General features: G+C 43.6%; 3 protein-coding genes across 4 annotated transcripts; 1 reads left to right on the top strand and 2 right to left on the bottom strand.

Moving 5' to 3' along the window:
- Nucleotides 1-2,846: 2,846 nt before the first annotated feature.
- Nucleotides 2,847-4,280, top strand: LOC113155276 (DNA-directed RNA polymerase II subunit RPB11-a). Its single transcript, XM_026349904.1, has 3 exons — nucleotides 2,847-3,065; nucleotides 3,533-3,641; nucleotides 4,086-4,280. Exons 1-3 carry the CDS (start codon nucleotides 2,923-2,925, stop codon nucleotides 4,185-4,187), a joined length of 354 nt encoding a protein of 117 aa, XP_026205689.1. The 5' UTR covers nucleotides 2,847-2,922; the 3' UTR covers nucleotides 4,188-4,280.
- Nucleotides 4,281-4,715: 435 nt separating this feature from the next.
- Nucleotides 4,716-12,960, bottom strand: LOC113155227 (deoxynucleotidyltransferase terminal-interacting protein 1). Its single transcript, XM_026349834.2, has 13 exons — nucleotides 12,542-12,960; nucleotides 12,145-12,215; nucleotides 11,951-12,047; nucleotides 10,670-10,768; nucleotides 10,523-10,582; nucleotides 8,697-8,753; nucleotides 8,558-8,616; nucleotides 8,435-8,477; nucleotides 8,054-8,112; nucleotides 6,743-6,803; nucleotides 6,317-6,388; nucleotides 5,946-6,001; nucleotides 4,716-5,864 (listed from the first exon to the last, which is right to left on the bottom strand). Exons 1-13 carry the CDS (start codon nucleotides 12,614-12,616, stop codon nucleotides 5,756-5,758), a joined length of 918 nt encoding a protein of 305 aa, XP_026205619.1. The 5' UTR covers nucleotides 12,617-12,960; the 3' UTR covers nucleotides 4,716-5,755.
- A 652-nt stretch (nucleotides 12,961-13,612) lies between these two features.
- Nucleotides 13,613-25,054, bottom strand: pcif1 (PDX1 C-terminal inhibiting factor 1). 2 transcript variants are annotated; one of them, XM_026349753.1, is made up of 17 exons: nucleotides 24,962-25,054; nucleotides 22,684-22,836; nucleotides 22,463-22,587; nucleotides 21,986-22,111; nucleotides 20,299-20,432; nucleotides 20,061-20,215; nucleotides 19,658-19,805; nucleotides 19,501-19,584; nucleotides 19,317-19,416; nucleotides 19,072-19,231; nucleotides 18,741-18,910; nucleotides 18,369-18,455; nucleotides 18,095-18,279; nucleotides 17,896-17,989; nucleotides 17,460-17,635; nucleotides 16,832-17,171; nucleotides 13,613-16,708 (listed from the first exon to the last, which is right to left on the bottom strand). In XM_026349753.1, the coding sequence occupies exons 2-17, from the start codon at nucleotides 22,802-22,804 to the stop codon at nucleotides 16,685-16,687; spliced, it is 2,229 nt and encodes a 742-aa protein (XP_026205538.1). In that variant the 5' UTR covers nucleotides 22,805-22,836; nucleotides 24,962-25,054; the 3' UTR covers nucleotides 13,613-16,684. The 2 variants fall into 2 exon arrangements, with proteins under 2 accessions (XP_026205538.1, XP_026205539.1); XM_026349754.1 differs by having other exon boundaries at nucleotides 22,684-22,832; nucleotides 24,962-25,048.
- Nucleotides 25,055-25,093: the final 39 nt, after the last annotated feature.

Below are 25,093 nucleotides of genomic sequence, written 5' to 3'. Positions count from 1 at the left end.
ACCTCACCAACCGCCCACAGTACGTCCGCCTGCAGAACTGTGTGTCTGACACTGTGATCTGTAGCACAGGTGCTCCACAGGGGACAGTTCTGTCTCCATTCCTCTTCACCCTGTATACCTCAGACTTCAGGTACAACTCAGAGTCCTGTCATCTTCTGAATTTCTCTGATGACTCTGCAGTTGTAGGATGTATTAGGGGTGGAGATGTCACAGAGTACCGTGGAGTGGTGGACAGTTTTGTTGACTGGTGTGGACTTAATCATCTGCAACTGAACATCAACAAAACAAAGGAGCTGGTGATGGACTTTAGGAAATCTGGGAGTCCTGTCATCCCTCTCTCTATACAGGGGGAGGAGGTGGAGGTCGTGTCCGAGTACAAATACCTGGGAGTGTACTTGGACAACACACTGGACTGGACCAAAAACTCATCAGCATTGTACAGAAAGGCTCAGAGCTGGATGTACTTCCTGAGGAGACTCAGGTCCTTCAACGTCTGCAGCACCATGCTGCGGATGTTTTATGAGTCTGTGGTTTCAGTGTCATCTTTTATGCTGTGGTCTGCTGGGGCAGCAGCATGAAGGTGGCAGACACTAACAGACTAAATAAGCTGATCAGGAGGGCTGGCTCTGTCCTGGGGGTGGAGCTGGACTCTCTACATGTTGTGGCTGAAAGGAGGATGCTGTCCAAACTCCTCTCAATCTTGGACTACCCATCCCACCCACTGCACAGTGTGTTGGACAGAGGAGCACGTTCAGCCAAAGATTTATTAACATTAAATGTTCCACAGAGCGCCACAGGAGATCCTTTCTACCTGTGGCAATCAATCTGTACAATTCCTCCCCCCTCTGTAAGGGGTGGGGGAAGTGAAACTGTCATAAACTTGCTGTGAATATATTGACCCAATTTCATTTATCTATTTACGTATTCTGTATATATATTGATTTTTTCGGTATTGATGTTATTGTGTATTTCTGTTTGTGTATTTATGTTGGTGTTGGATCTTTCCTGGTTGTGGTTCCTTTTCTTTCTGTTTGTTTTGAGAACAATGGTAATGAGTAGGTAATAAAGTTTTTTGAATCTTGAATCTTGAATCTGAGATTTTTAGGACCAAACAAAATAACCTCTGTCTTGTCTGAATTTAAGAGAAGGTAATTGGAGGACATCCAGGCCTTTATGTCTTTTAAGCAGCTTGAAGTTTGACTAACCCTGTGGAACTCTGTAGCTAACTTTTTTGTGCATGGAAGACTCATCATTAACATGTACAACAAACTAGAATCTATGTCACAGATATGATTTAAACCAGCCTCGTGCTGCTCCTTTAACTCCAATGACATGTTCCAGTCTGAGTCTGGTTCTTGCTCCAATGCGCTAGGTGGCGAAACTCTACACCGGTGTGTAAGCCAACAATCCCCTGTGTGTGCTGTGCAGGTGGAAATAGGGGAAATGCCACTGTGTGTGTGTTACCTGAAGGCTGTAGTCCGGTGTGGTCTGGACTCTGATGACAGTTCCGTCAGTCCTGGGATCCTTAGATCCATCCATATATACATGGGTGAAAGGAGAAAGCAGCTCGTAGTTAATTACTGGTTAAGTTTAAAAGGGTATATGGGGGACTACCCCACAAAAGAGGTTTTGGAGGACTGTTGGGAGAGAAGGGACATGAATAAAGAGAGTTTTGGACGGTGGGAGATGAGGCAGCAAGAGAGATGGAAGTCCTGGAGAGGGTTTTTTTTTGTCCAACTGTGATTTGGCATGTGATTCTACTATGGAGGTTGGAGAGTCCAGTTGTAGATTTGGAAGTATTAAGGATTAAACAGGAAAGGAACACTGGGGATCTAATGATCGAGTTTCATGAGCATGTGGAACAGCGATACCCTGGGTTCACCCATGTATATATGGATGGATCTAAGGATCCCAGGACTGACGGAACTGTCATCAGAGTCCAGACCACACCGGACTACAGCCCTCAGGTAACACACACACACACAAACACCTGACTACAGCCCTCAGGTAACACACACACACACAACAGACTACAGCCCTCGGGTAACACACACACACACACACACACCTGACTACAGCCCTCGGGTAACACACACACACACACACACACACCTGACTACAGCCCTCGGGTAACACACACACACACACACACACACACACACCCCTCACTACAGCCCTCGGGTAATTCACCTGTCCCACTTCTGTTGACAGGAAGCGTTTACCAACGCCATCACCGACCTGATCAGTGAACTATCTCTGCTGCAGTTACAGTGCTGAGTTATAGAAGGGACATATTCAAAAGAACATTGAATGATTTAAGTGTATATTCAGTGGAAATGTATGCCATTGTATTGGAATGGATAAAGCAAATTAAGCCAGGTCAGGTGTTAATATGCAGTGATTCTGCTTCTGTCCTGTACAGCATTAGATCCCGTTCATCTAAGAACAGGCTGGACCTGCGGTTAACACTACTGCCATTATATTCAGAAGCAGTAAGTCAGGGTTTGGACATTAGATTTGTGTGGACACCTGCTCATGCAGGCATAACTGAAAATGAGAAAGTTGATAAGTTAGCCAAGCAAGGTTTTAATCAAGAACACGTAGACATCGATATTAAATTGTCAAGAGAGGGGTCATGATGGAGGACTTCAGGAGGAGAGGCTTACAGGCGACTGATTTAAGTCATATTTTAAATAGTAGAGGCTTGGATAGACGCAGAGTCTTCAACTTCCTAAAAACGAAATATAATAGCTTTCCTACAGATGGCAGCAATGCGACATTTTTGGATGCCGGCTGCCTTAAAACCCCAGAGAAGAAGAAGAAGAAGAAGAAGAAGAAGAAGAAGAAGCCGGAAGTTACCGTCTTACTTTAAAGGATAGTTTCCGGTCAGTACCCGGTGTTGTTTGGGCTGAAACCGGGAAGATGAACGCGCCTCCAGCTTTCGAGTCGTTCCTGTTGTTTGAGGGAGAGAAAAAGATCAGCATCAGTAAAGATACTAAAGTCCCCAACGCCTGCTTGTTCACCTTAAACAAGGAGGACCACACGCTGGGTAACATCATCCGAGCGTAAGCGGCTAACACGCACAGCTAGCTCAGTTAGCATAGCTAGTTAGCTAGCACCTAAACAGAACTGTCGTTCTGCAGCTTTAGATGAGATTAATGCTCTTAATGCATTTTACTAAAAACTGTTTGTCAGACTAGTTACATTTAAGAAAGATGAGATTTACGGAAAACTGAACTGATGAACAGTAAATGTCACCCTGTCTAAAAATTATTTTCTACAAACTAAATGAACTAAAAAATCTCAGTCGACAGATAGAAATTATTTTTATTTGGAAATTTAAAGACGAAAAGAGAACATCTCAGATTTAGCTCTAATGAATATCTCATTAGAATTATACACCTGAAAATAAATCTCCAATCAGCTGCTGCTGTTATATTTACACACTGACGTTTTTACTCTTCAGCTGTTTCTAAACAGATTTGATCAATAGAATCACCTGATCAACACCTGGTGTGTTTGTGTTTGTCAGTCAGCTGTTGAAGGATCCCCAGGTTCTGTTTGCTGGTTATAAAGTTCCTCATCCTCTGGAGCACAAGATTGTCATCAGAGTCCAGACCACACCGGACTACAGCCCTCAGGTAACACACACACACACACCTGCCTACAGCCCTCAGGTAACACACACACACACACACACACACCTGACTACAGCCCTCGGGTAACACACACACACACACACACACCTGACTACAGCCCTCGGGTAACACACACACACCTGACTACAGCCCTCGGGTAACACACACACACACACACCTGACTACAGCCCTCGGGTAACACACACACACCTGACTACAGCCCTCGGGTAACACACACACACCTGACTACAGCCCTCGGGTAACACACACACACACACACACACACCTGACTACAGCCCTCGGGTAACACACACACACACACACACACACACACACACACACACACACACACACACCTGACTACAGCCCTCGGGTAACACACACACACACACACACCCCCCTCACTTCAGCCCTCGGGTAATTCACCTGTCCCACTTCTGTTGACAGGAAGCGTTTACCAACGCCATCACCGACCTGATCAGTGAACTATCTCTGCTGGAGGAACGATTTAGAGTTGCCATCAAGGACAAACAGGAAGGAATTGAGTGATGCCCCACCCCCAATGAAGTCACTTCCTGTTATTCTGACCCCCCTGCCCCCCAGTTTGTTTGTATTTTTATAAATAAAGTCTGATGCCACCAGCGGCAGGTGTGGTGTGTCATGTACCTGTAGGCCAGTGGAAGAATCTGTTTCCCATCTGTCAGAAACACGATGACACACTGATTTTGCTCTAGGTTATTATACTGGACTGTGGTACTGGTTCATAAGAAGAGAAACTGTTTTATTTCCCCTGGAGTGCTGAGATAAACAGTGGTAAATTTATAGGGAACACAAGGCTAAGACATCATCCTTCAGGAAGATAATGTTCAGTTCCTGTTTCTACAGGTGTTAAATTCAGTGATTTAGTCTGTGTGTCACAGTTGAACTGTCTGACAGTTGTTTAACATCACTGATACAAACTGATTACCGTCGCCTTCACTTCAGCTGGATTAGACTTAGTTAGTAGACACAAGTGTTTCTAATGAACTGGACACTGTATGTCTTTTAACAAAACTGAGACAAAGATCTTAGAGCCGATTTCAGACACATCGAAGAAATGTTTCCTTTTAATTATGATATAGAAGGAGACTGTCATTAAGTTAAACTGCAAATTTCAAAACCATTATCTCAAAAATGAGATGCTGATCTCACCATTAAATATAGAGGGGAAATATCTCCATATTTGTAGAAAAAGATATTTATCTGCCAACAAAACATTATCTCACATTTACAGGAACTGTCATCTCAACAACAAAAGTTTTCTTTAAATTTTAAGATTACAAGGAAGAAATCAAAATATTTTCTTAAATCATGAAAAAAGTAAAGCAAATTGTTCTTCAAATAATACAGAAAATGTCAATTTTATGAAGACACCTGTCCTAATTAGGTTTGACAATTAATTAGGAACTGGTAACAAAATGTGGCCATACTTACTAGTAGTTCACCCTGTAAGGCCCCAAACATGCTTTACACAAGCACACGAACATGAACGCGTTGACGACACGAGCAGATCAAACTTAGGTAAACAGGTGTCATGACTAAAACTGGGCGTTTCCGTGACAGCGTCACCCAGAGCTTTCAGTGATTTTTGATATCACCTTGTGGACTGGGCTCAATCATGTCAACAGGTATGCGAGAGTTCACGCTGGCATCAGACGAGCAGACTGTCATCTAATAACGATTTTATATATTAACCTTGTAACTAGATACAAGGAAATGTCTCCAGTTTGTTTTCTTTGGTTGATGTCAATGTGGGCTCCTCAGAAATATTCACGTTTCCAATTTTGCAGGAACAGTCCAACATTAGCATAGCACAAAGACTGAAAGCAGGGCGACCTGACCTATCAAAAGATAAATAAATCCACAACACTTCCTAAATACTGGACTGTGGTACTGGTTCATAAGAAGAGAAACTGTTTTTTGTATCCCAATCAGATTTGACTTTATTTCATAAAAACAGCTGTAAAAATAAAAACTATAGAAGGAGCCACATGATCAACATCTTCCCTTTGATGGGCTCACTGGTTTTAACAACTACTGTTTATTTTATGAGAGAGGTCATAGGTCATGTGGGTGGGTCAGGGGTCCTGGTCTCTCTGGGCCTCCATGGCTCTCTTCATCTTCTCCACCATCCACACAGGAACAGAAAATGGCTTCAGCTCATCCATCCTGACATCTGGACAGTCCCTGAACACAGCACACACAGACTTTACTATGGTAACCACTCACACACACTTGTGCAAGTGGTTGCAGTGGAGACAGACTCACTTGTACTCGTCACTCCGGGACAGATCTTGGATGTCCTCCTCAATCAACAGGTAGGCCTGAAGACAGAAATGTTAGAGCCTAAATGTCTCAGTGATCTAGGTCAGGGTTTTCCCAAAAACTGGCTGATCCATAGAACAAGGACTGAAAGTCAGTGTAGTTAGTGGTGAACAGCAACATTTGGGATTAGACCCTGAATCGCTGACCGACTGATCATTTCCTGTAAGCTGAACTTCACTAAAATCCCTGATTCCAGATATTTCCTGTCTTTTCAAATTAAAAGCCTAAATACGAAAGAACTAAACCTTTAATGTGGTGAATTAGTTTAATGTTGGGTGATAAGATAAGATAATAAACAGTTTAGGGTTTCTCACCATCTTCCCTCCTGTCGCTCTCATGTGGTGTCTCTCTGCCAGCCACTGCTTGTCCTTTGCATCTGCTGCGTACTGACGTATAGTTTTACACACACAGAGAACACAGGTCAGTCAACCGCCAGACATGAGAGTGGAGGCACCTGACCAGGTAACACAGGTGCATGTTTTTCTTTACACTTTACAACTGCTTCCAGTTTCGGTTTAACTTATAATTTGAGAAACAAAACACCAAAGCTGTCGAGTTAGATCCAGACCTGACATGAAATAAGGAAAAAATTCTTTTGGTGGGGTTAGTATGAATTGAAGTACTAAGTACACCAGAAAACTGTAGTACAAGTACAAAAGACAGAAAATGAGAAATATGGAACTTCTCCTGCTTCACTCTGATACAAATGGGAAGCAGTTTAGCTGTGTGTGAGATCTCACCTTGAACAGGTCGGCATGTTTGATGTAGATTCGCCCTCTGGTCCCGCCCATCCCCAGCGCCCTGTGAAATCACAGCGACAGTTGACCTTTAACCCTAAACCTGACTGTTGTTGTTTTGCAAGACAAAACCAGGACGTCTCAAAGAGTCCACTCGGGCCCTCACAGAACTGTACTCTCCACAGGAGCCTTTTGATTAAATTGTTTAATTAACTTCGATGTGTAAATTCTTAATGTTTGACTAGCAACAACAGAGAACACAGTAGAAACACAGTAACTTGTATCAGTCCCAGGTTTAAATCAGTTACTGCTGAGGACAAGCCTCTAACTAGGACAGGACATGTACTGGAAATTAAGTGCCGTTTAAATATGTTTGCTTGTTTCCGTGGATAACAGATTTTGCTCTGACATAGAGTCCTGAGATTTAATCTGTTGTTAGTGCTAAAAGTTTTTCACTTCTGGTGACTTGGTCTGTTGTCGTTAGCTTCAGCTTAGTAATCACTGAGCATTTACACCTTAGTACTAACAAAGGCACCAAAATTAGTTGGGTTTCCACTAATTTCACCTTATCTCACACTCCTCGCCCATCAGGACGGGGAGGTGGGGCAGGATTGCTCATCTGTGACACATGGAAGTTTTCGCAGAGTACGAAGCTGTCACGATTACTACATCAGTTACAGTCCACAAGTTTCTCTGCACCTAAATCTTGAACAAAAAATATTGTGCTTCCGCCTCATGAAGCTGAAACAGAACACTTTACTTTAAAGTTCTTCTCCTTAGCTTAGATATTTGCTTTGTATCTCACTTAAAAGTCACTTTGTGTGTGCCCAATAACTAAATATAAATGTCGTATACATCTTGTGTTACTGTGTGTTGATAAACAGCTCCACCTGCAGCTTCACCTGTTCTCAGGTGTGTGACGGGTTGTTCCTGTAGCAGCACTCTTTAAACTACAGGTACCACTAAGTTATTTACCTGCACTTCAGAAACCAGGTTACAGTCGATTTTCTCCACTAAGCTGATTTCTTAAGTGTCATGTAAACAGGAACCTGGTTTCTGTGAAACTGAAACCAGCACCAGCACAGGTTTCCTGTAGCCATCTGAATAAGTCACTATTCAGCTGATGAGGCGTCTTTTCTGTCTTCATGAGTTAAAATGAAACGGGTAATGCAGGTAGAAGCTGGGTTTTAGTGGTTTGACTGAGTAACTACTCACAGATGTGGTGACTGAGCGTGCTCAGTTTGAACACAGGTGAGTTCTCCACTCAGTGTGGAATAAACCAGCTTTAGACATGTTCATGTGTTGGGGACTCACTTGTTGGCTCTGGAGCCGAGAACAAACGTGCTGCTGTCGTTCAGTCTGGACGGATCCCACTGAAACACACACAGGCAAACTCAGGTAAACAGTGTTCCGCTGCAGGCATTTAACCTGCAGCTGCACCTGCAGACATCTTGGTTTGTTGGATGTTGGAATCATCAATGTCACCACATCTAAACTACGTCATCCTACAAATGTTCTGCATCCACACACCCCTCAGTGACTCAGGCCTGAATTTAATCCTGTTTCTCAGTGTGTGATGGACAGAAACCACTGAACACCTGACTCCATAACACACGCCAGTTTCCTCTGTAATAACTTGACTATGTGCTCATACAGGTCGAGGTCACCTGTCAATGATGCTTCACCTTTACTCACCTTTGGTCCTTCTCTCTTGATGGGATCAGACTTTGGCTTCACCCTGAGGACATAGGTAGCAGGTGAGTTTCAGGTGAGATAATCTACCTGGATACTGATGTCACATGCATGTCAGGTTCTTACTGAGAGGAGAAGGTCAAAGGTCGATCAGAGTTAAAGGCAGCACCTGGACGAGGTTTCCTCTGAGGATGAGAATGATCAGAGTTAATGACATTATCAGTACTGACACCTGTAACACACCTGAGGTCTGAGGTGACTTTACCTTCTTGAGGAGGGGGCTTCCTCTTTGACTGCAGTCTTCATCAGCAGGTCTGGATCTCTGACAGGATACAAAGAACCAAATCAGAACTAGGATGGGCCAGATGTCAAATTTAATATTTGCTGGGAAGTTAAAAATATTCGACCCACAGGCGTAGACACACTGAAACAAATGTATCTACATGCTGAGTTAGTTAGAGTTCACGAGCCGATGGCCTGGAGGAAAAAGCTTTTTCTGTGTCTCAGTTTTGGCCATTAGACCGCAGAAGTGCTTAGCAGAGGGAAACCAGACCAACAGACAGTTGCTGTGGTGGTTTGAGTGCTTTCTGATTTTAGCAGCCCTGTTTTTGCAGAGTTTGAGGTAGATGTCCTGCAGACAGGGTAGAGGAGCCTCTGACATGTGCACAGCCACACGTACAACTCTGCAGAGCTTTGCAGTCCTGACTAAATCGGTAATGCACCGATTTAATCTACTTTCTATAAGTAATCCTAAATAGAACATCTTCAGGACTGCTGGTGAAACCCCAAATTTCCTCAGCTGATGCACATGGTACAGTCTCTGCCTGGCTTTATTCACCTGGGCCTGGATGTAGTCAGACCAAGTCAGGTCCTCGGAGATGTTCACTCCTAGAGACTTGAAGCTGCCCACTCTCTCCACAGTGGTCCCTTTGATCATGAGGGGAGCGTAGGTCCGTTGCTGTCTCTTTCTGCCGTCCACAATGAGTTCTTTAGTTTTGCTCACGATCAGAGAGAGACAGTTATCCTGGCAGCATGATGACAGTCTCTGGCTGTTGGTTATGAGGCCCAGAACCACAGAATCATCGGCCAATCTCACCATAGAGGTGGAGCTGTGAGAGGACACGCAGTCGTGCGTAGACAGAGTAAAGAATGGGGCTCAGGATGCAGCCTTGTGGAACACTCAGTGTAGGAGTACCTGACTACCTGAGGTCTGCCAGTGAGGAAGTCCAGGATCCAGTAACAAAGTGAAGAATTCAGGTCAAGATCTTTAAGTTTACAGGTGAGCTTTGAGGGTGCTATCGTATTGAAAGCTGAGCTTTCAATAGAAATGCTAAGCTTTCGATACAGTAAGGCGCTGGGATGATGACGGAATTTTTTTAAAGCAGTTGGGAACCACAGATGTGGCGAGGGACTCATTAAAGATGGAGGTAAACAGATTATGTTTACCTGCTTTAGTTCATTGCATGAACTAGCCCAGAACATGTCCCTGTCGATGTCTCAAGTGCCACCTATAGGATGGCTTCTGATTGAGTGGTCCGTCATCTCATTTCCCTACACACCAGAGGTTCTTCAACAAGCCACTTTATATTCTGGCATGAGGAAAATGGAGGCGTGGTCCGATTTTCCAAAAGCCAGCAGGGGGCTTTTTTGTAGCTATTCTTGAACTGAAAATAGCAGTGATCAAGTGTGTTTTCCCCTCTAGTTAGCCAGGTAATGTGCTGATAAAAGTTTGCCACGACCTGTTGGAGGCTGGCTTTGTTAAAGTCTCCCATGATGACGATCAGGGCAGCATCAGGGTGTTTGCTGAGTAGCCGCTGAGCACATCATGGAGCGCAGACAAAGTTGAACTGATGTCTGCAAGTGGCATCAGAGACTAATTCAAGTGACGGTCATATCATCATCATCATCGTGTATTTTACCCCGTTGTGCTGTGACCTCGTTCTCGTTAAAGTTAGGTGAGTGTTAAAGACAAAATAGTCTACATGAAATATTACATTTTTAAAAAGTAAATGTCGACTCAAATATTTAAAAATCATCAACTACATCAGAAGCAGAACCAGACGAGGTTACTGCCTGTTTGGGGGTCCTTACCTTGATAGCGACCTCTGGCCCTGCCCTTTTACCCTCCCCCTCTGGAAACAGCTGTTTGGCCTAGTGATGATATCAGAGGAAACCATGGTAACCATGTAGATATACACAGATGAGTACAGGTGGTGAGAGAACAGGAAGTGAGCTCACATGTTCCAGGACATTCCTGCATGTGTCTTTGATCAGCTGATCCGTCTGAATATCATCTCCAACATTTTCCTTCACGTTCTCCGCCGCCTTCTCAAAGAACTGCAACACAGACACACCTGTTCACACCTGTTCACAGTGGGGTTGCAGCAGTGTACCATGGTATAAATATTGATATCATACCATCTGCATTTTCTTCTTACTGGTATTGATGAGGAAATCCAACAGGACAGATAATCTCACCTGTTTGATTCACCTGTCAGACTCAACATGTGCTAAGTCTCCACCCACCCCCCAATAATGCGTAAGTCAGGTTTCAAGAACAAACATGGATTTGCCTTCAAGGACAGATATCCTGTATGTAAACATGTGTAAACACATCCAACATGTTGAGCTATCTTGGAGAATGCGAGTCGTAAACGAAGACCGAAAATCAGTCATAAAATTAAACAATAAATGATATAATAAGTAAATCTATTTCCACATGCCGGATTCCAGCAAATAGTATCAGATATGTTCTCTTAAAATAACACAAAGCTCATAATGTCCAGATCTGCTTTGAAGACTTTTCTCACAATTGTTGTAATTTTGTACAAACTGATCACACATTTGATTGAAACAGTTTGATTTATTTCTAAAGAGAGATTCGTATTCTAATTTTGCTTGTTATGAACTTTCTTATTTATTTTCAGAGGAAGACATTTTACACATTCGTCCGTCAAAACAGTTTCTAATTTGTTCAACGAAAACAATTTCTGCAATCATTTATTTAAAGGTTACTGTCCAAGATAATAATGGTATCATCATTATTCCAAATAAAACAGGAATCACATGAAGATCTCTGTATACTGGTGCAGCTGTTTTTTCCACCACCAGCAACGATATTATGAATAGATGAATGAATAGGCAGCTGGTTAGTGTAGTGGTAACATCACCGTCTCCCATGGCCTACCACCAGTAGGGGTCCTTAGCCAAGACCTCCTCACGCTCACACTGCCTATCATTGTACCCTACTTGCAAGTCGCATTGGATAAAAGCATCTGCTAAATGACTAAAATGTAAATAAATAGATGCATTAAAGAATCTAAAGGTTAGTTTACAGTTAAACTGAGATAACTTCTGTTGTAAATTGGCGCTATACAAATAAAATTGAATTGAATTGAAATTGAATTCAACTAAATTCATGACAAATTAAATTCTTTTTTTATTCTTCATGTGTTTAACTGAAACTGACAACCCATCAGGAACACATCTAACACCTGTGTTTCAGGTGTGACCCCTGACCTTGTGATACTTCCTGAACACAGCCATGATGTCATCGTTAAAGCTGGGCTGAAGCACCGCCCTCAACAGGTCCATGGACACCTGAGGATCCGTGTAGCTGTGCACACGCAAACACACGTCACACGTTATCAACAACACAAACAGGTGAGCGAGCACCTGTGCAGGAAAAACCTACTGTCCAAAGCAGCACTGACCTGACTGTCATGTGTGAGCGTCGTCCTCGTCGGTGAATCTGTCTGTGTTTGATCATCAGGTTCCACGGCTTCTGCACAGAGAACCAGACAGAAATACACAACAGCTGGTGAAAATGAGTCAGATTAATGAGATGCACTACAAAAGTGTTTTTCAATGACTTCTTTAAAAAAAATATTTTTATTCTTATATTTATTTAGTTACTAAATCTATTTATTACTTTCTGACTATATGGGAACAAAACGTTTTACTTATAACAAGCTATACATTTCGTATTAGATATAAATCTATAAGACGATAGATATAATAACAAAAGATTAGATTAATTTCAAATATCTGAATACAACATTAACATTGAGCTAAGCTAGTCCATTAGCCGCCATTAGCTATGGTTCGTACCGGACTCTGCTCCGGCGGCTCCGGTCCGACCTGCTCCAGCCAGTCCCGGCCTCCCTCACTACGGTGGCCTCCCATGGTGGAAACGGTGCTGATCCGATCCAGCCCGATCTGGCTCGACTGCAACCGAGCTAACTCTGTCAGGCTAGGCTAACAACAGCTAAAGCTAACAGTGGGTAGCTAATGGCGTTTTACCTCCTGAACCGATGTTTAACAGCACCGTTACCGGATTGTTACCGCGAGTAAGGGCGTAGACAGACAGCGGGAAAACGACAGATGACCACTGATAAACCGAGTAATCGATAATCAATCATCAACACCGACTGTTTAATGTTTGTTTTCAGGAAATCACTCGGATTCCGCGTTTGAGCCGCAACAACACTTCTTCCGGTCACATTTCAAAATAAAGACACGTGAAAATGTCAAAAAGCACTTTTCAAAATAAAACCACAAACGGTGGCAGAATCGGGACTCATTGTCTTTAGTTGATGCTTTCCGATGAAAGATTTATATCACCTATAAACTAAAGTGCTTTTGTCAGCCAGACACACTGAGCTTGTCTGTCTGACACGAAAATAGAAAGTTTAATCAAAGTTATCATCCGTGCTCACGACACCTCCCAAGCTCCGTAGTTTACATTTATTATATGTAATATTTTTAACTTACTAGCTCAGAGTAGAGTCTCTGCTCCTCCACATCAAGAGGAGCCAGCTGAGGTGGCCTGGGCATTTGTTCCAAGGACCCAAGGAAGACCCAGGACACGTTGTGTCTCGGCTGGCCTGTGAACGCCTCTTGATTCCTTCAGAAGAGCTGGAGGAGGTCTCTAGGGAAAGGGAAGTCTGGGCATCCCTGCTTGGACTGGCCCCAGAAACGTGGAAGAAGATGGATGGGTGGAACTACTATGAAAATTGTTACTACATCTGATCATTATATTAAAAGGTTGTGATTATGTCCTTAACCAATAATTACAAAACCTAACAAAAAAATTCAACTTTAAAAATCTTTATCATAAACCAACTAACCAAACAACATGTGATGGTGAAGATCTGAGATAAGAAAGGTTGAATATCTGTGTGTAATTCAAATGTATTTATTAGATGGTCCAACTCTGACATCAGAAGACAGATGTCTCTTGTGTTCTCAGGAGAACCTGTGACCAAGGTGTACAGTGTACACAAGAAGCACAAAAAAAAAAAAACAAACAAACACACAAACTGTACTGGTTTTGCTGGGTTGGATATATTTTACTGCAGTTTGTCTGCAGAGGGAAGAAGGACAGTTTATTTACATTCTCCAGCTGTGATGACCACAAACAGCCAAGCCTTCATCCACCAGCGGCGTCGCCTCATCCTCCTCCTCATTTTTAGTCTCAGAAAAAGGCAAATTTTATCATCAGAAATGGAAATTAAGAACCTTTACATTTATTTACATTTACAAACTGTGACTGTGGAAGTCACAGTCGCTATAATTATTAAAGACATTTCCTCATATCGAGATAGTGCTGTTAACTACACAAATTATGTTTTATTTCCCCTGGAGTGCTGAGATAAACAGTGGTAAATTTATAGGGAACACAAGGCTAAGACATCATCCTTCAGGAAGATAATGTTCAGTTCCTGTTTCTACAGGTGTTAAATTCAGTGATTTAGTTTGTGTGTCACAGTTGAACTGTCTGACAGTTGTTTAACATCACTGATACAAACTGATTACCGTCGCCTTCACTTCAGCTGGATTAGACTTAGTAGACACAAGTGTTTCTAATGAACTGGACACTGTGTATGGACAAATCGAAGAAATTGTTTCCTTTTAATTATGATATAGAAGGAGACTGTCATTAAGTTAAACTGCAAATTTCAAAACAATTATCTCAAAAATGAGATGCTGATCTCACCATTAAATATAGAGGGGAAATATCTCCAAATTTGTAGAAAAAGATATTTATCTGCCAACAAAACATTATCTCACATTTACAGGAACTGTCATCTCAACAACAAAAGTTTTCTTTAAATTTTAAGATTACAAGGAAGAAATCTAAATATTTTCTTAAATCATGAAAAAAGTAAAGCAAATTGTTCTTCAAATAATACAGAAAATGTCAATTTTATGAAAACACCTGTCCTAATTAGGTTTGACAATTAATTAGGAACTGGTAACAAAATGTGGCCATACTTACTAGTAGTTCACCCTGTAAGGCCCCAAACATGCTTTACACAAGCACACGAACATGAACGCGTTGACGACACGAGCAGATCAAACTTAGGTAAACAGGTGTCATGACTAAAACTGGGCGTTTCCGTGACAGCGTCACCCAGAGCTTTCAGTGATTTATGATATCACCTTGTGGACTGGGCTCAATCATGTCAACAGGTATGCGAGAGTTCACGCTGGCATCAGACGAGCAGACTGTCATCTAATAACGATTTTATATATTAACCTTGTAACTAGATACAAGGAAATGTCTCCAGTTTGTTTTCTTTGGTTGATGTCAATGTGGGCTCCTCAGAAATATTCACGTTTCCAATTTTGCAGGAACAGTCCAACATTAGCATAGCACAAAGACTGAAAGCAGGGCGACCTGACCTATTAAAAGATAAATAAATCCACAACACTTCCTAAATACTGGACTGTTCCTTTACAGGTAAATTCATAGACTGAGGGGGTGTGAGGTCTGACGCCGCTTGGTCCAAAGACTTGGTCTGAAAAACATATTCAGGAATACGAACATCATTTAGAGTCAAAAAGTTTCATGCACAAAAAAAAACAAACAAAAAAACATATCACCTACAGAGAAGAGAACAGCTGAGCTGAGGAATTATAAAAATAAGGTGGAGGAATATTCTGCTGGTTAGATGTCAGCATTACTGATGCATACACATGTCTACTTTTACAAGATATAGATTTTCTTAATAACACTTTGGTTTAGTTTAAAACAAATTATCATAAGCTTTATAATACACAAACGGACCGTCTCTTAAAAAACTGTTAAATTAAATCAAATAAAAAAAGTTCAACATAAACAGTTAAACAATTAAATCTGTTTTTTACCAATCAATTTAACAGCAGATGAGGAAAATGACATCAACAGACTTCAGCTGTACACTATCTACACGGTAACAGACGCCCGATAGGACAACCTATCAGCCAATCAGAGAGCTCGCTGGCAGCTGCCAGTCACGAAGTGTGAGGAGCGACTCCGCTGAAAAATTATGCGAAATGTTCGTAAACCGAAATCACGCTCAAGATTTTTGTTCCACAATCGAGCATTAAAAGTGATTGATTACATAACATACAGAGGAAGAACTGACTGTTTAAAAAAAATAAAAGAAAAGAAATCCCATTAATACATTAAAGTAGTTAAATGTATGTCCTAATCACACTGGGTTCTCTGTGTGTACGCAGAACGTAAGTCCTCACACTTCACAACTCTGAGCTAAAGAACCACCTCCAACAGCACCACCTGCTGCCAAACACACCTTTGTAAACACCTCTGCCATCACGTCTCTGATCAGACTTCAGTTTACTGAGCCCGTCTGTTTTCCATGACCACTTCCTGTAAATATGACCTCCCTGCAAAAGCCCCACCTACTCCTACTCCTTTCCACTGAAAGCTTGCTCTCCCACAATGCACTGTGGCCTCAAACTGATCGGCTGGGCCATCCTAAGGAGGTGGGCCTGAAGCAGGACACCGCTGGGTTTTGTGACAAGTCCAGGAGGAACAATAGCTGCCTTATCAACCAATCACCAAGCCCTGTTGGTGTGGGGACCAATCAGAACATAGTCTTCCAGTGATGACATCACAGATGATATCACAGGTGAATGAAGAGGTTTTTATTGCTGGAGCTCCAACACGTCTCTGCTCAATTATAAATTCTCTTGTTAAATCTCTCATTGTCTTGAGAGCTTGTTGCTAAGCAACAGCCATCCCTGGAAATGAATCAGCTACAGGTGAAATAAAGCTCTAGAACCACAATGTCAGAGAGCTTTAACCAATCACAACAACCGATTAGAGCAGGGACAAACCTGATTGAAGGGATGCAGTGATAGAATGACTCCAAGGGTTAAATCAGGTGTTAGAGGCACACTCAGGCCCCACCCTCTCCACGGCCGCAGCGGCATTGTGGGTAAGCGGTAGGAGGCTGAGGTGTGCTACAGGTACTGATGAGGGACAATCTGAACAGACGAGACAACGATCAGAACAAACTAATGCTGAAAATCAGGCAAGACTTAAACACCTGTCCCACAGGTGAGGACACAGCCTCACACTGTAACTCCGTCTCTCTACATGACAGCCACCTTGTCTCGAGGACTGCTGCTGCTGCTGCTGCTGCTGCTGCTGCTACTGCTGCTGCTACTGTTGTTACTGTTGTTGTTGTTGTTGTTGTTGTCATGACCACCTGGTGACATCACACTGCTCTGTGTCCTATCAGAGCTCTTGGGGACGGAGTCTTTGTCTCCAGGGGTGATGTGAGCAGGACCAGGAGAGGACAACGAAGAGGTGCGAGAAGAGGAGGGGCGGTAAGCCGCAGTCAGTTCAGCCAGACGCTCCGGAGTTGGACCCCACTTTGAAAAACCTGCGTCGTTTTGAAGAAAGAGTACTGCAGTACCGTGTACTGCCCGGTAGTACATCTCATCTCTGTAAATACACAGATCTACATTAGTATGATACTATAGAGTAAATTTCCTTAAATTACACAGACTTGTAAAGTTTAACATCACTCCTACCACAGTACTACTGTATGTAGTACATATTCTCGCAACAAACATCGACTTGACTGAATAGAGTAACACAATGGTAGTTTTAGGTCGGTGTGAAGTTATCTGGAAGTTGAGTCACGGTAACTGGACTTCCTCCTTATTAGCAAGTCTTAATAACAGGAAGGAAGTCCAGTGTAGTATCAGTGTAGTTCAGTAGTATTAGTACCTCTTGCAGATGTGTTGGCTCCCCGACCGATATTCATGTTCGTAGGCTGGGATGCTCAGCTGGTGGCGGAGGAACCGACTTCCCTCCATGCGGGTCAGAGCTGGAGTCACGGGGTCTCGCCACTCAGGGACAAAGACGATGAATGACAAAGGCTCCGATGACTGATCCAAGAGCTCCTAGCAGAGACAGACCACAATGTGTTTACCTGGATATACAAGATGGGGTCAGTACCAACCTGTACAGACCTATATTCAGCTGGTCAGGCTCAGACCAGGTTCAGATGCAAGCCCATGCAGACAAGGCAAACCTGGTACAGGCTGTATGAATGTGTCTGACTTTAGACTTTTCTGACTTCAGACTAACGTTTGACCTTTCCTGCTCATTTGTGTGTTGTTCTCATAAATACAGAAAAGTACAAAGTTATTCCTGGACTAACCTCGAAGTGTGTGACCATGGAGTCCATGAGTTCTTCACAGAACGGAGGGTTGGCTTCAAATGAGCCACTGACTGGACAGAAAGACAGGAACGGCCTAAAACAAAAACTCAGTTACTAACACAGTTTTGTAATACTGCAGTAGTAGAACTGCAGTACTTTAATCTGATCACTGCTGTGGTGCTGGGAACACATTTCTCACCCTCGGGATCCAAAGAAGCCGTCAGTGTCAGGGAAAGCCGAGCAGAACTGTTTGAAGAAGCAATTCAGTGGCGACGCAAAACATTCGAAGGAAACGCCGAACTGACGGTTCAGCGCTTCAAACACAGAGACCGGCAGCGCCCCCTGCAGGCCCGTCCCCTCGTTGGCGCCGTTGCCAAACATTACCTGCACACATACAGCTCTTTAAATCACTAAAGATTCCAGAAACACGCTCTGAGGTGAGAAGCTGATAAGTTAATAGACAGTCAACTGACCTGGTATCTCTTGAGGAGGCACCAGACTCTGGACAGGAACTTCTCAAAACGAGGATCGTCTATACAGCTGTACCTGTACAACAGCTCCTGGACAGACAAAAACAGAAAGGTTGAGGTAAACCTCTCCCTCTGCTGGTGATATAATCCTTTCAGTGGCTTAAAAAGCTTACACCCCTGGAGGGCTTTCATTGTGAAAGATTTGCAGGAAGTGATAAAGTAGAATTGACAGAAATAATGTGAATGAGTGACAAATGTGGTAAATACATCAACACTACAGCACGGCTTCATCAGAGCAGTATCTGCATTGACAGATACAGATCTGTATCTGTCAATACACTCAGTACTACCACCAGAACCACTACCAGTACTGACCAGTTTACTAAAGTGACCTCTGTTGACTTTGACCATCTCTCCTCTAAAGCGCAGACAGGCAACATCGTTTTCAAAGTGAAGTTCCACCCGAGGGAGGGGGGGTGATGGGGAGGCCAGGCGCACCGGGTAACAGTAGACCAGCCGGGACTGTGGTGGGGACGCACACACCTCTGTTTTCAAAAACACACAGTACACACATACTGTGAACCCGCAGCATGCTCAGGTGTGTTTGTGTGTACCTGTGGACAGGTCCTGCAGCAGGCTCAGGTGTCTTTGTGTGTACCTGTGGACAGGTCCTGCAGCAGGCTTAGGTATATTTGTGTGTCTTTACCTGTAGACAGGTCTTGCAGCAGACTCAGGTGCGTCTGCCTCAGGCGGCGGCTGTACTCTGCAGACAGCTGGTAGATCTTGGAGCAGATTCCCTCCACAGAGTCTTTGGCGACAGCAGTGACATGAGGACCACACTGCTGCCTCAGGTGCTCCAGACGGTCCTACAAGAACAAATGTGGACTACATTACATCAGGAGACCTTCACCTGGGACTAAAGACTTGGTTCATTTTGCTGGTCAGAGTTACCATGTAGTCCTCTTTGCTGGCAGAGTGATCTCGACGCAACCAGCTCATGGTGTCTTCAGCATTCCACTTCACTACCTTCCTGCTCTCTGGACTAGCATTCCTGCAGAGGACAAAGGTCAGAGGTCAGAGCTCCTCTGTTCTCCTCCGCAGCGTAATACAGTGTGATTAGTCTTTTGTGACCTACCTTGAGTCGATCATCTTCTTGGCAGCTTCAGCATATTTAAACAGCAGCTTCCGGGCCTCCTCTTTGTACTTGATACGAGACAACCTGAGACACACAGTGTTAACTTTATTGTTCTGCCAACTCCTGTGTCAGCAGCTCAAACTGTCCAAACAAGTACCTGATAGGGATGTCGTTCATCACCTCTCTGAACATGGACGGGGATATGACGGGGTCACAGTCGCTCGGCAGTAAGGGGTCGTGGCCTTTATCGATCACTTTCCTCTCTAGTAGCCAACGATTGAATGACTCCCGGGGCGGATCAATACCTGAACCACAGACAGACACATGTCAACATAACAAAACCTTTACTGTAGTTTGATGATGCAACAGGTCCTGAAGACATGACTCTCTGTGATTTTCAGGAACTACTTGATCCAGATCATAGATGTCCTGGTTCAAACATATGAAGTCTTAATCATATTGTAAATATGATCTGAATGAGAAATTTACTTTGGTTCAGTGAACCCCAGAATCTTCGTGTGTTTTTTGGAGTGGATTTCAGCAGAGGTGTGCATTGGTACCTTCTCTCTGATGACACAGCTCGTGGTAGTGCTGTCTCAATTTGGTGACCAGCTGAGCTCTCTGTAACTCAATCTCAGGGTGGGGGGGTAGGTGGTTGGCTGAGGGGCGCTCTCTGATCACAGCATTGGTCTGAATGTCCAGGTCCCAGTAGATCCTAGAAACAACATAAAACAAATAAATCAAAGATGAAACCATCCTAAAGATGCTAACATAAAAGGGCGTGGCTTCTGTACTCACACTGTTGGTCTGTATGGTGCAGGGGTGGGGCATTGTGTGCTGGGCGTGGCCAAGTGGGCCTGTTTGTCCTCTGAGGCGGAGCTCCAAGGTTTAACACCAGGGGTGCTGGGAGAGATGGGTGTGGTGGGCTCCACCTGGAACCAAGGTCACACCTGGTCAGTTTACACAAAGTTATAGGACCCAATTTCCTATTAGCCACCTGTTAAAGCTGCGTTTAGGTGGTGTTGGAAAGTAAAGGCAGTTGTTACTCTGACCTGATCTTAATGTAGGCCAGCGGTCACTAACATGTGGACCCAGAGCTACAGAACATACCAAACATTTTGATTGAAAATCTAGCGGGACACCTTAATTTTAACTGGCGTGGCTATTTTGATCTTTACGGTATTTATTTAGTGGACCAACAGTATATGAGAGAAAGTTGGAGGTTGGAAAGGAATTAATAAACAAAGACGATGATGACAGGGAGGAGAGTGATGCAGACGACAGGGAGGAGAGAGATGCAGACGACAGGGAGGAGAGAGATGCAGACGACAGGGAGGAGAGAGATGCAGACGACAGGGAGGAGAGAGATGCAGACGACAGGGAGGAGAGAGATGCAGACGACAGGGAGGAGAGAGATGCAGACGACAGGGAGGAGAGAGATGCAGACGACAGGGAGGAGAGAGATGCAGACGACAGGGAGGAGAGAGATGCAGACGACAGGGAGGAGAGATGCAGACGACAGGGAGGAGAGATGCAGACGACAGGGAGGAGAGATGCAGACGACAGGGAGGAGAGATGCAGACGACAGGGAGGAGAGATGCAGACGACAGAGAGGAGAGATGCAGACGACAGAGAGGAGAGAGACAGACGACAGGGAGGAGAGAGAGACAGACGACAGGGAGGAGAGATGCAGACGACAGGGAGGAGAGATGCAGACGACAGGGAGGAGAGATGCAGACGACAGGGAGGAGAGATGCAGACGACAGGGAGGAGAGATGCAGGCGACAGGGAGGAGAGATGCAGACGACAGACAGGAGAGAGACAGAAGACAGAGAGGAGAGATAGAATAGGAGAGATAGAATAGAATAGATAGAATAGAGTTTTTAATCCACAATAGACAGACTCCTTTCTGTTCATATTACCACTGGGAGCACTAAACCAGTGTGTCTGATATGTTCAGAAACTGTGGCTCTTATTAAAAGAGCCAATGTCAAACGTCATTATGAGACAAAACACAAAGGTTTTGAACAAACATACCCACTAAAATCTGAAGTGTGATCACAGAAAGCTAGATTCAGAGCCAAATAAGACCAGTCCACCAGGATCTTGAGCCACATGCTCAGTTTGATGTTGCATAACAATAAATTTGTGAAAATGTTTTTGAATTGTACTGAATTAATTTGATTTGACAGTCAAGTATTGATTATATGCAGGCTACTTAATAACATATCACAGTAAATAGTTAGACATTATAATCTTCTGGACCTTTGCTTCCAAAATATTTGTGTAACCGGACCTCTTTAAATTTTTGATTGAATACTCCTATTGTAGACTGATCACAGCAGAAGGAACAACATGAACTCTGGGTTTGAGCCAACCACAGCTCTCTCTCTGAAATACAGTCCGACGCCAACAGGTTCCCACACTTATATGCTCTAAACCATGTTCAGTAATCACCTGAGCAGGCGTAGATGGACACTTTTACCTTGGCTCGTTTGAAGCTGTTAGGCCCCACCCCCTGCTCTTCAGAGCTCCTCCTCTTCCTCTGACCGTTACCAAGGTTACTATCCCCCCCCTCTTCCGGGGCTGTGTTCAGACCCAGTGGGTCAGACTTGTGGGAGAGAGACAGAAAGACAGACAGGTCAGAGGGAGACAGAAGCTGAAACAGAACCTGAAGTAATTTAAAAACAAAACCATTTATCCTTAAAATTATTTGAAGGAAAAAAACACAGTAAAAATGGAAAAATCCCAGTTTGACCATTAATTACAGAGGTATTAACTGAGCTGGATCCATGTTCTCCACCCAGTTCCACCCCCGTTTCCCAGTTTCCCCACAGAAAGGTCTGGTAGACGGGACTGACAGGATCAGTTTGTACATTGTTTTGTTGTGAACCCAGGATCCAGGTCTCATTAATTCATTCAATCCATAGACACAGCAGAGTTTATTCTTTCAGCAACTCACAATCACGTCATGTTGACCCAGAACCGGAACCTCCCACAAGCTCTGATTGGTGAATCTGTTAAAATAATACGGTCGGTTCTCCCTTCGAGACCAGCACTTAGACCAGCCTGCCTGGACCAGTTCATCTGTGAGAGAGAGACAGATCAGAGATGTAGACCAACACAAAGACCAGCCCACCTAGACCAGTTAATCTGTCAGACAGGCAGGTGTACCAGGTGTACCTGGGAGCTCAGGTGTTTTTGCCGGTGGAGACAGGGGTGGTCCCTGAGAGGAGGCAGGGCCAGAAGGAGACAGCATAGTGGCCGCATCCCCCTTTGCCGATCCCTGGCTGTCATTGGACATCTCAGCTGCTCGTCAGAATGACATCGACCTGCCTGGACAGGAAGCACCACTGTAACTGTCAAAGTTAAATAAGTCCTGTCTGACTTCCTGACAATCCTCAGATTTTAACACAGACCAACAGAACTACAGCCCAGTCTACTGTTCAGGCTCATCAACTGAATTGTAAGTCAGTGATTACCAAACCCGGTCCTCAGACGACCATTCCCTGTTTGTTTTACATATTTTCCTGCCCTACTCACTGCCAATTACCTGGATCTCCTGTACTTTGGGCCAATTTTAACTCTATGGAGACAGATGAGACTGCTTCCTCGCACCAGACTGTCTGAATTAGAGATAGACAAGGCAGCATAGCTCTGTGAAATTATATCTAATTTCATCCAGGTAATAGTAGTAGAGTGGTGAGTGTCAGTAGACTTTGTCCTGAACATGATCTCTTGTAAAAGGCAGATTATGTTTTTGTCACAGTTTCTATTTTCAAGTCAGAAAATAACAGATTATTGAAGAATGAAATTAGTGCATTCACAAACCAAATACACTGTTGATTCATTAATCAAGAAACCGACCAACTACTGCAGTTTTTGTTGAAACTGTGGAGAAATAGTGGATTTCTAAATTTATTGAAATTCTGCAGATCTGTGATTTAACTGGTAATTTCATAACTCGGTTCACAGGAACATTTGATTCAATTTTTTTACAAATGGCTTAGAAGTAACAAAAAACAACTGTAATTTCATACCTCATCAGCCCTACATAGCGTCATGAAAATTAGTTTGTGCACAACGGAGTTAGAAAAGGTGAAATCTGACTCTGTTGTGAACACATTTAGGACCACAGCAAAACAACTTCTCCCGTTCTGCACAAATTCCTAGTTTGTTCTATTAAATATATTCAGATCAACGGACCAAAACCCACAGCTACAATGACAGAAAACAAAGAGAAGCTTAAAATACGACAAAACACAACCCAATCATCAGATAAGTTAGAGATGAAATTTAAGTTGCATTAAATTAAAGGTTACTCTATCTGACTGGATCTTTTTCTTGTTATAACAACACGTTAATACTAAATTTGCTTTAATCAAATAAGCTTTAATAAAACAAGTTTTACAACCTCAACACAAACGGCAATGAGAAATTTCTGTTATAACAACAGGCTGAACTGGAGCTGGTAAAAGTCAGATTTATCTATCAACAGGAAATTATCTAAATATCAATTCTTTTTTTTTCTGTTTTTCTCAGTTTTCAGACAAAACGTGTTTAAATATACAAAAGATTTTTCCACTATGCTCAAATGATCAACCATTTAGATAGAGTTGAGTAGAAATGACAATAATTCTTTGCAACAGTCTATAAAGTTGTATGTCAGCAGAAGCCCTTGCTACAGACACAACACATCTGTGATTTTATTCTTCAACGTTACGACAAAATAAAACCCAGTACTTAATAAAATACTAAAGAATAAAACGTATTTTTACTAAAACGACGAGTAAACATCAGAGAAAATGAAAGTGCAGGCGGTTTAACGGCAGAATGAACCCTCTCCTGTTGAAAACCCGATTATGAGGATCGACAATCAGCGGGAAACCCCCGAGTTATCAGGGCTTCATTAAGAAACTGCACAGAATAAGAGTAAAATTTACTAAATAAATAAATTACGTTTCTTGATTTGCGATTTTTCTCAAATACACAAACGAGCGCCATGACTGCGCGCATGCGCCTGGACGGGTTTCCAAACAAACACGGAGGAGGAGAAGAAGAGGGAGGAGGCGGGGGGAGGACAACAAAAGGCTGCGGCTGCTCCTTCTCAGTCCGAGCTCAACACACGGACAGCGCGGCATTCGGTACCCAGCTCCAGCGGGCTCAAACCAAGCTAAAGTGATTCAAACACATACAGAAGCAGCCGGGCCGCAGTCAGCTCCGTCGTTTCTGGCCATTTTGCGCGTTCCGCTCGGAGCGAGAGGTGCTGTTTCGGCGCCACTTCTCACACAAGATGGCGGACACGCCCCTGTCACAGCGCGGCGCGTCCCGCACAACGTTTCTGCTTCTTATAACTCACACAGCTGCCCTGCGCGCCGGGAACCTGGTCCAAATGAAGCCCGAAACCTTCCGCCGTATGTCGCTGCGGTCGGAGATGCTTTGCGGGGTCGCATGCCCTTACCTTGACCAGTTAAGTTGCAGAGAGTTGTGGATTCTGTACGTTTGTTTCGGGTCCTCCGCTCCGCTCCCTCCCCGCCTGCTCAGACATCTTTACAGGGTCTCGGGATGAGCCACTGCGCAGGCGCAGCGGCTT

This window comes from Anabas testudineus, chromosome 5 (genome assembly GCF_900324465.2).
Source record: "Anabas testudineus chromosome 5, fAnaTes1.2, whole genome shotgun sequence".
Lineage (NCBI taxonomy): Eukaryota > Metazoa > Chordata > Actinopteri > Anabantiformes > Anabantidae > Anabas > Anabas testudineus.
Note: the sequence above shows the minus strand (reverse complement) of the source record. Positions and strands in the feature narration are given on the sequence as shown.